This window comes from Thermobia domestica, chromosome 11 (genome assembly GCF_964235325.1).
Source record: "Thermobia domestica chromosome 11, izTheDome1.hap1.1, whole genome shotgun sequence".
Classification (NCBI taxonomy): Eukaryota; Metazoa; Arthropoda; class Insecta; order Zygentoma; family Lepismatidae; genus Thermobia; species Thermobia domestica.
The window spans coordinates 130,953,176-130,969,178 of NC_137464.1; the positions used below are offsets into that span (position 1 = coordinate 130,953,176).

General features: G+C 35.5%; 1 protein-coding gene across 4 annotated transcripts in view; it reads right to left on the reverse strand.

Annotated features, from left to right (window-relative positions):
• Positions 1-16,003, reverse strand: part of LOC145664449 (DNA topoisomerase 2-binding protein 1-A-like) — a 1,008,895-nt gene that overhangs the window by 270,474 nt on the left and 722,418 nt on the right. For all 4 annotated transcript variants that reach the window (XM_081731135.1, XM_081731136.1, XM_081731137.1 and 1 more), the window contains 2 exons: positions 11,844-12,058; positions 8,392-8,891 (listed from right to left, as the gene is read on the reverse strand). In XM_081731135.1, coding sequence (XP_081587261.1) covers positions 8,392-8,891; positions 11,844-12,058 — 715 coding nt within the window. The remainder of the gene's footprint in view (positions 1-8,391; positions 8,892-11,843; positions 12,059-16,003) is intronic.

A 16,003-nucleotide genomic window follows, 5' to 3' on the forward strand; every position in this document is an offset into this window, starting at 1 on the left:
ATGTGCATGTATCCACTACGTCGTTGATATTTTGACGCGTCCATAATTCAGTATTACGATTCCGGCAATCTTCCATGTATTTACTTCTAAACTGCACTTCTTTCTATTGTTTTCTTATCATCCCATATCAGATTTATATCATCAGCATATGCCATAACCTGGTGAATACTATTTAACTATTCATCTCTAGGCCCTGATTCCTATCTTTGATTTTTCCTAGCATACTCGATAACAAAGTTGAATAATAATAGCAACAACACATTTCCCTGCTTCAGGCCATTTTAGACGTGAAAACTCGTGGACAGGAATTTTCTTACTCGGACTTTACTTTGGAATTCATTTAAACACTTAATTAATCTAACTAGCTTTGTCGGTATTCCAAATTCGGTAAGAATGTCGTATAATGTTTCCCTCCTAACCGAGTCGTAGGCCTTTCTAAAATTAATAAATAATCGATGTACAAGCGTATTGTATTCCAATTTCTTTTCGAGTAATTGTCGAATGGTAAATATCTGACCAACAGTTGATCGATTTCGCTTAAATCTGCACGGATAATCTCCAATATTTTCATCTGTATATGGGGTAAATGTTGCTAATAGAATGTGAGAGGATTTTGTAAGATGTTGACAGAGAAGAGATGCCTCGATAACTATTACAGTCAGTTTTTTCGCCTTTTTTGTGAATTGGAATAATGACTGACCTTTCCACTCTTGTGGCAATTCCTCCTTGATTCAGATATAGAGAATGAGTTTGTGTATTTTGCTCTCCAATTTTTCTCCTCCAGATAAAATTCATACTACTTAACTTCAATAAATGATCAGTTTCTATCTGTAAATAGAAAATGAAGTAGGCACGTGAATTGGGAATTGTTATTGGGAGTTCTAAAGAAGATAGGGTTGGAATGGAAAGATCGAAGACTCATAAGAAACTTATACATGAACCAACAAGTAAGTGTTAGGATAGGGGAAGAAATGACGGAAGAGAGTGCAATTGGAAGGGGAGTTCGACAAGAATGCTGCCTCTCGCCAACACTATTTAATGTCTATCTAGAAGAGAGAGTGAAAAAGAGCCTACATGATGATGATGGCATTTCGGTAGGAGGTAGAATGATTAGATGCACAAGATTTGCAGACGATATGTTACTTCTTGTAGAGTCTGAAAAAGAAATCAATAAAATGCTAGAAAACCTGAGGATAGGCTTTGAAGAATATGGGATGAAAATAAATGTTAGAAAGACAAAAGCCATGGTGATTGGAACGAAGAGGTCTATGTCAAATATAAAAGTGGGAGGGAAGCAAATAGAACAAGTGAATAGTTTTCGATATCTGGGTAATAGTCTTAGTAATGACATGAAGTGCGAACGTGAAATAAAAGCAAGGATAGGAATGGCGAAAGAAGCCTTTAGGAGAAAGAAAAGTGTATTGTGGAACCTTGAATAGAGAGTTGAGAAAAAGACTCATAAAACGTTTCGTGTGGAGTGTTGTGCTATATGGGGCGAAAACGTGGACATTACGTAAAAATGATGAAAAACGACTGGAAGCCTTCGAAATGTGGGTGTGGAGAAGAATGGAAAGAGTTAGTTGGGTCGAGCGGAAAACGAATGAGTGGGTGTTAGAAATGGTGGGGGGATAAAAGAACACTTTTAAATATTGTTAAGAAGAGGAAGAGAAACTGGTTGGGACATTGTCTATGAAGAAATTGTATCATGAGGGACGTCCTAGAGGGTATGGTCATAGGCAGGAAAGAGAGGGAGGGGGCGAAGGGGACAATTAATGGATGATATACAAAATAATGGATGATATAAAAACAGGAAAATCATACGTGAAGACGAAGATGTTAGCGGAGGACCGTGGAGCATGAAAGCTTCTCAGCTGCTGCAAGTGACCTGCCAGTAAGAGCAGAATACCTATGATGATCTATCTGTAAGTCTGTTTTCAGAGAGGTCAGTCACATAGCACTTAAAAAGGAATCCAAATATTTGCTTTTATATGTACTGTGTACCAGCTGTGAGCTTGTGGTAGACATCAGTAACGAAATTATTCTTATATTGAGATCTATACAAGTGCTTTTCTTTCCCAACCGTAAATCTCAATTTACTATGCACACAAATCTATGAATACGCTATTACAGGTATGTGGACGACGTACTTTTCTTCTAAAATGATAATTCACAGCTTGATTTCTTACTGAATAAGTTGAATTGTATCCATCATAATTTGAGATTTACAGTTGAGGAAGAAAAACAAGATCGATTTACTTATTTAGATTTCAATATAGGAAGATACAAGGATACATTAATTACTACTGTCTATCAGAAGCCTACAACCGGTACACAGTACATACATTATAAATCTGCTCATTTTGCAACTACCGAAGTAAATACTTGGAAGAATTTCTTGTTACATGCCATTTAACTTACCTCTTTGTAAACACACTTACAGACAGAAATTGACCATTTACTGAAGCTAAAATGGTATCTAGTTCCACTATTAATTAACTGGTATAACCAGGTTAAAAGGGATTTAAGTTTCGATAGACCTGAAACCGACACGACAGATATAAAGTGGTAGGATTGTCTATCTTAGCAGATTGACAACTGTATTGAATAAGATATATATGCAATAAGATTTCCGTATAGCTTTAAAAAGAAACCACAGAGAAGAATCTAATTTAAGGGTTATTACACGAATTCCAACAAAAAAATCGGGTATTTAGGAAATAAAATGCAGTTGCCATGAGACTTAGATAGCCAGAAGCAAAATAATTCTAAAGTTCCATGTCAAGGAGCGTATTAGGGATTCAAAAGCGAGGAGCCCGGTATCAGGTCTGTCGAAACATCTAAAAAGAAGATTCAAAAATTTTATTGGAGGCCAGAAATGAAGTACAGAGACTTGTATTTGAAAATTTATTCGTTATAAATAAATAAATTTGGACAGGGGATAGTTAAATGATGAATGGGAGGCAGTAATTACAAAATTCGCACAGCATGGACATAACAACAAAAATACCACTACGAGCTGGCAACCTTTCAATAAAAAACAAAAGAGTGCACAAATTGACTCCTCCATATTACAACTTGCATCACCACCATATGATGTATGATCACTGAACTTGACAAACTGTGTTCTAGCACCGCTCTCCTTTGGCAAGTCTGTTTCATTTTATTCACGGATGTTTTATTTTTCCTTCCTGTTTTTATCCTCATTAACCAAGACTCCAGGAGAGAGTCGAAAATTTGGAAGTTCAAATAATAATCAGGAATTACAGAAATCTATAAATAGAATAAAGTGTATACTATTTTGTCACGTTGAAACTATATTTTGCGGCAACTTCACTTTGGAACCATAAGTTTGAATACTTTGAAATCTCCAGCAGCATTACGCATTGATGTGTCACTACACTTTGAACATACAACAGTAATTCTGCTTTTGTAATGCTTTACTGCGAATTCCAGTGAAATACTTTGTTTTGTCTCATACTCGAACCCACTTGCATTATAGAATCCACATTTGAGCACACAACATTACCAGAAACCTTTTAAGTTCTGTACAGATGAGGTACTAACAGGAAGATACTAATACTCAGAAGGCACTGACTTCGTTTTCTCGATTTACAGAAATACTAAATGTTTCTGATATTGAGATGCACACGGCCATATGGATATGCATTTTAGCTGGATACAACGAGCATCGAACAACACAACTACACCTCTTCACTTTCGATTCTGCCTCTGCCTTTTTCTTCCTTTCGTTACTATATACCTCCACTTTCTTCTAGACCGCCTTTCTACCCAACAATATGCTGTCGTAAATAAAAGCCTGCTGATGATTGCATAAAATATTTTTCTTTTGTCACATACTACATAAACTGAACGTACACTTGAGACTCTTTTCCTTTTCACCACAAAATTACGAACTAAAACACGTAAATGGTGAAACATGATCGCGCGCTTAATACGCGATAATAAAATTTTTATCCTTATTCCCAGCTGCTATTTATTCATTTGAAATTTCTCGTAATAATGTTTCTATTATCTTGTATGAAGTTCGAAAATTTGGGTGTTTGCAAAATTCTGTTTCCCAGCAAATAATACTATCGCAAAATTAAACTAAATTCCTATACCAGAAATAAAGCAGAAAACAGCTTATTCCTGAGAGAAGTAAACTCGTGTCCTGGCACATTATTCACACAATTGATAAAAATCAGCCATTGCAATATCGTAATTTCACAACTCTCGAATGCACCGTACGGTTATTGACAGGCGAAAAATCATTGCTCAACATGTATACTTTAGTCATTAGTTTAGCATCCCACAAACTAAATAGTAATTACTGAGTTAACACAGGAAGACTGAAAGGAATGGGAATATGGGAGGAAACAGGAAAACACTGAGAATATCTACCCATTCGGTGTTCATTCAGCACAAAATTCACATCGAGCACCCATGGTTTGAAGGCAGAAACACTAGAGTCAGAAGTGAAAGATCTATCGACGGCGCTACCAAATTTATGATCAAGTTAGTATCGATATGTGAAAATATTTCAAATCCGCATAACAATTGACGATCTTGGATCAGTTTAATTCATTCAATGTAAAACATGATAATGAACCGTCTGCAAGAAAGAACTTGTTTGCCTTCCTATTCCAAAAGTCCAGGATTTTGGCGACAAACAAGATATGAAAGAAAAAAAAAAAAAACTCTCACAACAAGATATATATAAAAGCAATATATGAATATGATGTAGAGCTTTATTATTATTATTATTATTATTATTATTATTATTATTATTATTATTATTATTATTATTATTACAGTGACAGTATGAACATGTTATCATTAAAATAAGAATTGCACATCATGAATCTGTTACTTCCATTCTATATTGGAAACAAAATCAATATTATGATCTTGAAGCTTTGCTGGTGTCTACTATTAATATAATGTTCTCGGGATTGCTGCCAGAGTGAGTGTTGCTGTGCTGAGCTTTCGTTACCATACAGCGGCAACATCTTCAGAGCTATGAAGATGTTGCCGCTGTATGGTAAAGAAAGCTCAGCACAGCAACACTCACTCTGGCAGCAATCCCGAGAACATTGGATTAAAATCAATATTGTTTTACCGTTTCTTCCTTTTAACAAATTCTAATCGTTCCTTTTCCTTTTATTTCATTGAGAATTGCCAAATAAAGGAACCCAGTTTTTGTTACATATTTTTGGAGGGGTGTGCTAGCATAGGTGTTCCCATGGCAGCAGGCTCTTCAACCCAAGACCAGTGTTCCAATTAAAAAATATTTCTAAATGTACTTCTGAAACAATATTATTTTATAAAACTTAGAACATTTCGTATTGGCACTGAAAAAGCATACAAAAATTTGGCTCGAAGATTGGCGAAAGAGGGAAAAAATCAAACTTTATTTGAGTAGTGTAGCACAAATACTGTTCACAAATTTCTGCATAATTTTAATGTCGAAGAATTAATTGCAAAGGAGCATTTTCTTTCTTCCTTTCTTTTCTTTTCTTTTTTCAACTTATGCATAATCATTAATAAATCATTAAAAATGTTTTAACTATCGATGGAGAACAATTAAATACGCATCTACAAATGTATAATATTAATAAATGTTGCATTAGAAGCACAAAATAGAAAGTACTCTTCAGTATCTTTAGAAGTATCTCAAATTTTAAGACCAAGGATCCGATGAAATTAGTCCGGCTATCCACTGAGTACCGAAACAATGCATATGCTGAGGTGCAACTTGATCAGCAATTTTCACTAACTCATAAGCACTTCGGAAATAAAATTCTTAAAGAATTCAAACACATTACAATGAAAACACAGAAGTTTACATCCGAGTAATCATATTCCAAAATTATTTCATTTGTGTGATAAGCTATCTTCACTTAATGTAGAAAAGGAAACTCTGATAAAATAAAAACTAGTGAGAGCGAAAAAGGTTGGAATCGTACGTGCGCTGAAACTGAATTTAGTATTGCAACGTTGATCCAACTGCATTTTATGGATGAATGACCAATATGATATTCCACTGCAAAAGCGAAAGCAAAAGATATTGCGCAGAGCTGCAGAACAGGTTTGTTACACATCGCTAGTGGAAAACACACGTAAGTTTCAAAGTTTGAAGTTGTCAATTAAAAAACCAAGCACTCAATCACTTCTAAAATCGCCTTAAATTTCTCATGTTAAAATGCTTTTAAAAATCTCATTCTTAGCAAATGAAAATTCCCTCACTCTTCCCTTATTCTAAAATTTCCTGACATTTTCTGCTTTGCCGCCATCCTGAGAAAGAATATATGTATACCAAAGAAGTTACCTGACATTTCCTTCTTCACACGAGTTTAAGTGTATAATTACTTTCGAATCCACTATAGTATATCATTTTCAGTTGATTGGAAACGACAAAAGCAGTTTAAAAATAATAATAATAATAATAATAATAATAATAATAATAATAATAATAATAATAATAATAATAATAATAATAATAATAATAATAATAATAATAATAATAAGGTGCCTTCCATTTCAACTCAGGCAAAAAAATATAAAATTGTACCATCACCATCTCAGATATTGTTGAAACTTTTTTTTATAGCAACTAGACATGTTTTTAAGAGACCCATATTTTTTTTTTTGTCGAAAAAAATTTCCCGCCAAGTAATGGGCCATCAAAGACGGGGAGTACAATTTATGAATTGTAGAAGACATGGAAAATGGTCAATTTCGGAGCCTCACCATTCGGCTATGGAGACAGGTAGAGTTATAATTCTTGTTGTGGTATGTACATAGGGATATAAATAAACTATATTTTATTATAGTTTGGTTTGCGCATGCGTATTTTTTTGTACATAAATTAACAAATGAACGTCAATTTATCTGAAAAGTCGAAGTTTGCGAATTTTTTTCGAGCACTTCCGGTTCGAATTTTAAAATTCTGTTTTCGCGGTTGGTAAGACCTAGCTACCCGCTTTCCGAAAAAAAAAAAAAAAAAAATTGTATCGCTTCTGTGTGCAACCGTTTTGTCGCAAAAAATTCGAGAAATTGTAAAATTTTCAAAAATCGCAATTTTTGGGCGCCATTTTCTCGGAAACACCATCTTTTAAAATTCTGAAATTTTGTCAGATGGTTCAACTTTACATGAATAATAAACACATCAAATACCATTCTCGACCAATGCTTCATGAATTAACTGCAGCCTTTTAAAGTTAGCGAAGTTTCGTTAACTTTGATGTTACAGTTAGCAACACTGGAAACAATAAAAGTGCAATGATTTGATGATGTTTGTGGTTCACATTCATTAAATGAAGAATAAAAGGTTTTATGGCTGCTGAATGACAAAAAAAGTAATGTAGATAGTTAGTTCCCCGGTCTTAGCATTTCTGATTCACTGGAGGTGTGTGAAAGTAGAGTACTTGTCAGGTATGTAATTTACTGATCACTTTTCAAGTATGATCAAAAAGTACGGATATCTTAAAGTATCCGTTTTGTTGTTTCGATTGCGATTTCACTTAATTACGTTTAAAACAATGAGAATACAAATTTACTGCTTTTTTCCTTTCTTCTTTTTTTTCAACTCAATCGTTTTATCACACAAAATATGACCATTTCTACTGGAAACGACTTTGTGTACATAATTCAGTCTTCCCGTCTTCTATGTATATGCTCTCTCTCGTCCTCTGGTTGAAGTATAAGAAAATAGTGTTTTATATATATATATCAGTGTTTTTCAAAGTGTGGGTCGCGAAAAGTTTTTCCTTTTAATTATTAAAGTTTTTCCTTTTATTTTCATGCAGAAACATATATTGTAAAGGAAGTACCATTCAGAAAATGAAAATTGGAAGTGTTTGTTAATGAGGTGAAGAGTAAGTGGTTACTCAGAGCCTTGCCCTGTTGTACAGTCAGTAGAAATGCTGGGTTAGGAGGAAAGAGAATGGATAAGTCAAAATTTCTCACGGAATAGAATACTTAGTGTTAGCTCTGTTTTACCTTTATATATATATATATATATATAACTAGAAATATGAATTACAGAATTTCATTGGTTTGAAATAAACCACAATCACGTAGAACGACAATGTGGATTTGAATAAAAGTAGGTGGGTCACAGAATACATTTTAATATTTAATGTGGGTCGCGGTAACAACAAGTTTGAGAACCACTGATATATATATATATATACCTTATAATAAACATGCTGATAATAAGAACATCACACTTTTTCGAAGCTGGTATTTCCTTTTCAAGGAGAAAAATGTTTTTTTTTTTTTTCTATTCATTTCCTTATAAATCCCAACCACAGTCAATTTTCCAACACCTACTTAAGTCAATATTTGATACAATTATCATGCATAATAAATATTTAAAATGATACTAACTGTTTGACAGGTCTTCTTTGGTGGATGAGGAGTACATTTCTCGAACTCTGGCACTTCATCAATCCACCTCTTCCACGCTTTCCGAGTAGATTTAGATGGATCAGAGTCAAAAGTGCGACCATATGGAGTTTCTGGAGTGGAACTACCTCCAACTTCCGGTGTAAATGTCGATTTATTAAAACCTTTATCGAGCGCATTACTATTGTCAATCTGTTTAAAGGTAATGTTTTTGTTTTCTTTCAAACTACTACTTATGAGCGCAACTGAAATACGTGATTCACGCATTAACATATTTTCAGTAATCGGATTGCCAGTAACACAATTTTCTGCAACACTACTATCTTTATGAGGCCCTGGAGTTGTTTCAACTTTATTGTATAAAGGCTGTATACCTTCTTCGGGAAGTTTGTTGTCTCGTTTAGAAGAACTGTCTCTGTTCTTCTCTTCCTTATTTTCACTTTCTGACTCTTCCGAGAATCCTGTACGCCTGATGAGCGTTCCTATAAAAGAAAGAAAGAAAAAAAAAGAGAGAGAGAGATTAAATTATACTTTTTACGTAATAGATGGCATTACAATGATATATCTAACAAATACACTGTCTCACCTGCTCATTATGAAAATTTTCTTAAGTATACATTCGCTAGGAAAGTGAGTACACATATACATACCCAATTTCTTTCAAAAACTTTCAAGGGTGACAGCCCATTTCAGTATAGTTTAACATTCTACAAGTAATGAGTTACTCATAGAAATGCACATTCAAAATTATCATCTGCAAGATTTTCACAAAAGTGGGTGTCAACAAGTCTGATTCTTCCTTCCACCTCAGAACATTTTTTAGTGAAGAAAGAAAAAAAAAAAAAAAAACAGGTTGACATTTCGAAATAACCCCAATTCAATTAGGTGTATCATTTGTACCAGGTGTTTCTACCATAAAAGATGAAATTGAGCACATTTTACGGGCAGGAGTGTTCAAAATAAGATCTTTCTGTCATCACAGTCACATCTTTCTCCCTCATAGCATGTTTGACTTGATAAACATTAATACGAAGAAATAAAACAGATCACTCGATAATACTGCCTTTGGAGCATCGAAACTGAGCCTAAGGCTCTGCGAGGGAGACACGAAAGGTGGTGGGAGGGTACGAAAATGGGAAACATGTTAGATAAATATAACCATAAGAAAATACAAAAGAGGGCAACAAAGTAGTTATTTTTAAACTGTATTACTATAATTACTTTGGTAAAACTTACAGTCCCAGGTTCGATTCTCAGTGTAAAGATTCGGTTGAAAAGGTAACAGCTTTCTAGACCTGAATGAGGTTTTCCTGGATTTTCCTCATTCCCATGAAGCAAATGCAAGGATAGTACCTCATATATAGGTCCCAGGCCGTTTCCTTCCTTCTTTTGCCCTTCCCCGAATAGCGTCCTTGCCGAGGGACCATCCCTCATACATAACGGGCTTTAGGTTGTAGATGCCGGTAATGTTCAAAAGTATGTACGTAAATAAACCTTACACTCCCACTCCACTGTGTGTTTAGATAGTTTATAGCACTGATCACTACATATCTAAATGCACCTGTCATATAACAGTATATTGTATTCTAAAACTATCACCACACATGATTTGAAGGTTTGAGTTTTTCTTTGCTGAAACACTATTTTCCAAGGATGTACTGTAAATTGTATGCACGCGAACAAAAGTGCATTCACACTTCCTATTTTTCACATCCTTCAACGTTAGACAATCAACATTACACTGAGGATTGGTTGGTTGAAAACTAAATAAGGCGTTCTACAAGTGCTCTAGGTTGTTCGAAAGATGCCAATGTAGCAAAGTGCAAAAAAAATAGAAACAAAATCCAAGCCTCTACAACAAATAAAAATCGGGAAGAATTCGTCGTTTAGTATCTACAGCGCTATTTATATCATGAGAAAGTTCCAAAGTGGTTTTCTTTATCCTCAGACATACCAAGGAAAAATCAATGTTGTTCAGACTTTCATTTTGCATCACATGATACAGCATTTTGTAAAATCTCCAGGTTTTACATTATTTGTTTCAACGTTACCTTCACTTTCGTTACTTTCCAGTTTTAGTACCTCAACTGAAACTTTATGAATATATATATATATATATATATATATATATATATATATATATATATATATATATATATAAATGTTAATCCGATAGTTCGGTTGGGAGCAGTTTGACCATTCGCCGTAAAGCCCCGACTTGGTGCCGTCTAACTACCACTTATTCCTGTACCTGAAATGCAAGCTCGGCGGTAAACGCTTTAAAAGTGACGACGACGCAAAAAAGCTGTGGAGTTATGATTGTCTTCACTGGGGGGATGTTTCTTTTAGGTAGGTTTGGACAAGTTGGTCACCCGCTATGACAAGTATTTGAACATTGGTGGAAACTAGATCAAAAACTAGTTTAAGGTGCTCTTTCATGTAAATATAAATTTGACTTGAATAAATCTGTTTTAGTCGTTTTTTTTTTCGTTTTTTTTTTAAACGGTACTTTCTTTCGGGACAGCCTTATATATTTTACCCTAATATTTCCATATACATGATCAGACCATGTTTTCCTTATGTTGAGCGTGGGGTATGAGCGCTACTTTCAGAAAGCTTGAGTTTGAACATGAGCTAACTCATTTTTTACATTTTAAGTTTGAGCTAAGCTAAGCTCGTTCCAAAAGTGAGCGTTTACGACTCTGCTTTTTGATGATTGGTAATTTCTCCAAATAGCATCAAATTTCTTTTGAAAATCTGACAAAGGCAATAAAAAATATTCTAATTTTAGAAGGTGCATTCCAAATACTGATTTCCATATCACACCCGTAACAGGTTCAACTGAAAACTTATGTCAGAAAAGAAGTAAAATTATTTTACATTTTCCTCCTACAAAGAGGAGACTAATTAGTTAAAAACTCCCTTCAAAATGTGGTTACGGTTTAAAATGCTAATTATAAATAAACATAGAAAAACCCTCCTCATTTGTATACTGAATAACGCGTGTGCTTTTGGTGTACGTAGTGTCGGGTTCGACTCCTGGTGGAAGAGAAAAAAAATTAATTTCACAATTATTTACAATTTCACTAATTATCCATTTCATTTAGCCTAAAAGGCATAATTGTGTGACGTTATAATAAATATTAAATATACAATATAACACGCATCAGATGGCTGAGAAAATTATCCTCTGATCATGGAATGCTCTGAGGAAGAGAGAAGACTTTTCAAATTATTTTGGTACAACAAAATCATCTTGGTGCAGAAAGCAATTATCTGTTTTTTCTTTCTTTCTTGTATAGAACATACCACTATATAATAACAAGAAGTTACGTACTTATTTGCTTAGATATAATAATAATAATAATAATAATAATAAAATAATAATAATAATGATAATAATAAAAGAATCTACAAATACATTAAGAACTCACTTTCAGTCATCGAAGAATTACAAAGTGTAAACATTTCTTCTGGAACTCTCCGTTCGGCTTTGTAACATTCCAAAAGCCAATCCTTAGATACAACAGGTATGTTCCATCTGATTGCTGCGCCATACTTCTGCCCCAAAGGCTCTGAACAAACTAAATGAGTTGAAGCTCGAATATCTCGTTTCGGATTGTCTTTCTTTGCAAACACTTCCTGAGCTCTGTAAACAAATGAGAAATTATATAAAGATAGTGTACCGAAACTGATCAACACCGAAATATTAGCCTCAGTCAATAATCGAAACTTATCTTTTTTGTTAACTTACATCACAAAATTTTACAAATTAAATTTAATGGTAACTGAAGTAGTATCTTAAGGATTATGTCATATCACGCATAACCTATAAAGGATAGGCCTTCGGCATGAGGCGTGACCTACAGATTAACATGGAATTCGAACTACATGACCTTCCGCCGAGAATCTAACCCGAGTCTCCGAGGCCAAAGGCGCGTACGCTAACCGCTTAGCCACGAAGGAGTTCTATATCTATATATATGTATATGTTTATTTTTATTTTTACACGCTGAACAAGTAACTTCTTTTTAAAGTCTTTCCAGCCTTAGAACAAAGTAGACGTAAACACAAAGCGAAATGTATTACTCCGCGGCCCTCACGTGATTCGGCAGCAAGAGACGTCAAGATCGTCTGCTAGCTTACTGTCATCGCATAATTTCCAAAGCGTAAGGCTACTGTTGGTTGGCGAATAATTAATTAATTAATTAACAATCTAACTCCAACAGGGACGATCATCCCCAATTATAGGACCTTTACTACAGTTGATTTACAATTTTAACTTATATTTAAACAAAAAGAAAAATACACATAATATAAACAAAAAATTTTACAAAAGAATATGCACTGACACTGACTGCTGCTATGTTGGAGATATGTATTGTCTTTAAATCCTTATATAAACGAGATTGTTGTCTGTCCCTGTTGTCCTATTTTGTGTTTTATAACACGAGACGAAAATGGATTATTGCCACACATCGTCGCCATGAAACTCTGCATTCTACAATACCCCGCGAACGCTTACGCATGCACAGTAAATACCGTATGTCCAAATACATGTAAGATTGAAATGAAGCTACATGTGTTGTTAATATATTGCGTTTATTATCACAAAATGTAGGATAAATTCAGATATCTTTATTTGAAATTATTACTTTAGTAGGGATTACATTGCGGTAGGATATTAGTGCAGTAAGACCAACAACCAATCACTGGTCATCGACCCACTGGTAGTCAGGTGGGTTTGTTTACAGCTACTTTTTTCTAAGGCTGGAAAGAGAATACATTAAGTTATTAACAGAAACAGCAGCAGAGCAACTAATTAAACTGATCATTGGACATTAATTAATCAGAGATAACCATTCTTTCCAAACTTGGCTCATAGAGTTAAACTTTTAATTTGTTCACAAATTAAACGACTACACATAATGACTTTTACTTTGTGTGTTGTAGAAAGTGTAGCCTTAATATTAACATTATATGATATAACTAAAAAATAATGAAAAAGTTAATTTCGGCACTAAACGGACACGTGTGCCTATATATTCTACACTGACCAAAACTTAGACCTCGGTCGTAGTTAAGGCTGCAACGTAAAGTTACACTACAGACATCCCGAAGTAAAGAAATTATCAGAGATTCAAAAACACGTGTTCTCATATTGGCTTTAATAAATACCTGAGTAACACAATTTCCGCCGGTAAGATTAAGGTTATTGAAAAAACAAGGAATAAAATCGTACGAAAATATTTACAAATATTTTTAATAACGCAAGAAACATCGGCAATATTCACTTTAGATACTAGTACTTTTGTCAACGGATTTTTCAATCTCATGAAATTTTGTTTCACTATACAATTCGAATAATAAGTGCATTAAGTCTTTTGTTTTCATTTGGTGCAAGGAATCTTTCATTGAAGTTAAAGTTGTGTTTGTGTCAACAAGTTGCCTGTGCCATACATGTAATACACTTCTGAGGAGAAAAAGCAAAAATTTTAGTACTTTTATAATTACTTTCATATATAAAAGTAAAATTGACGTCCTTTCTTTCATCATCACAGGAAAACTACTGAACAATTTGAAACGAATTTTTGAACGTAATTAGCAACTGGCATGCGCCAAGATTTTATCATGTCACTTTCATTAAAATGCTTATCCTAAGAGGTAGAAGAAGATTAAAAATTCATGGGAGAAAATAGAGTACCTCATGAGCTCCGAAAGTTACGTAGATAAAACTCGACTGGTTATTAACAATAAGATCATACCTGTTCTAGTATTTTCTGCAATTCCACCTCTCTGGACAGTAATATCCATAATTTTTCCTCTAGATTCTAAACTACATTCTTTGCTTCATCATCATGGCAAAATGGCGGAACCGTTTCAAATAAATTATGGAGTATTTAACACTTGGATCGAGCTGCGCTTGTGTCATATCAGCTTTATTAAAAATTGTATTACAAGTGGGAAGGGGGTTCAAAATTTATGCAAGCTATACAAATCTACAGATGGTGATCAGAAAAATGGAAACACCTGAACGAAATTGCAACTTACCAGATTAATATGGGTCGGGCCACCTTTCGCCTTCAGAACAGCCTTCATGCGACGTGGGATGGAGGCATAGAGGTCGTGAATGGTAGCAAGTGGAATTTTACACCATTCCTCGTGCACGGCATCGGTCAGTTCTGTGAGAGAGGATGGAGGTGGAAATCGTCGCCGGAGTCGTGTTTCCAAGATGGACCACAGATGTTCAATTATGTTGAGATCTGGGGATTGGACGAGCCAGGGGAGGTGTTGAACTTCATCCCGATGTTCATCAAACCACGCTGCAACAACGCCAGCTGTGTGAATGGGTGCATTATCATCCTGGAAGATGGCGTCATCGTCCGGGAACAACATCCGGACCATAGGATGCAAGTGGTCTCCTAAAATTGCAACATAATCGTTGGCAGTGATTCATCCGTTAAGTGTGACCACAGGACCCAATGAAAACCATGATATGGCGGCCCACAGCATCACCGAGCCGCCGCCATGTTTCACAGTTGGGCGGAGACACTGCAAATCATAAACTTCTTTGGGCGTTATCCACACATAAACACGGCCCGTGGTTGGGAATAGGGTGAAGGATGACTCGTCCGACCATATCACACGTTTCCAGTCCTCAACGGTCAAAGTTGCATGGTCGCGGCACCATTTGCGGCGTGCGAAAGCGTTATGGTCACTGATGAGCGGTTTGGCCCGTGCAACACGACCCCGTAAGTTCATGTCATGTAATTCACGGCGGACTGTGATTGCCGAAACAGGGTGGGGAAGGTGCTGATTGAGTTCCTCCGTCACTTGCTCCGCAGTGGCACGACGGTTCTGCGTGACAATGCGCTTTAATACCCGGCGTGACCTGTCACTCATGATTTTCTTCCGCCCACTGTTCCGCATCCCCCATGTGGTTTTCCCGTGTGTTGTGTAGGCCGTCATCACCTTCGACACTGTCCCACGCGACACACCTAACACAGTAGCCACTGCCGTCACACTCACTCCACATAACCGCGCACCAACAATTTGCTCTCTTTGAAAATCTGAGAGGTCTCCCATTTTACACTACCTCCGTCTGCTGCAGCCACTGGACACTGCTGTTCCACTGCGCCTGACGTAGTATGGAGACCGACCTAACACACCACCACCAGCGGTCCGGCGCTGCGGGCGCCACGACATCACTGCCAACCCATACATCTGAGGTGTTGCCAACTACAGGTGTTTCCATTTTTCTGATCACCATCTGTATATCGTGTCTTCGTTTGAAATAAATTCTTAAACATAGTTAACACTTGGCTTCGGCCGGATTTTTATTGTTGCAATTCATTAAAACGAATATCCTACGGAGTAAACTTTTCTTGAAACCAAAGATAACGATTGCATCGACTGAAATGAATTTTTGACCATAGCACTTTGGTCGAGTGGGTTTTTATCGCTTCATTTCGATTCAAATATTTATCGTAAGGAAAAAGGTTTAAACATACCTTTCAAATATTTTCCTGTTCAAGGCGACACACTTCAGCTATTATTAGTGTATTCAAAAGTTTCAATTACTTGTGGTTTCAGT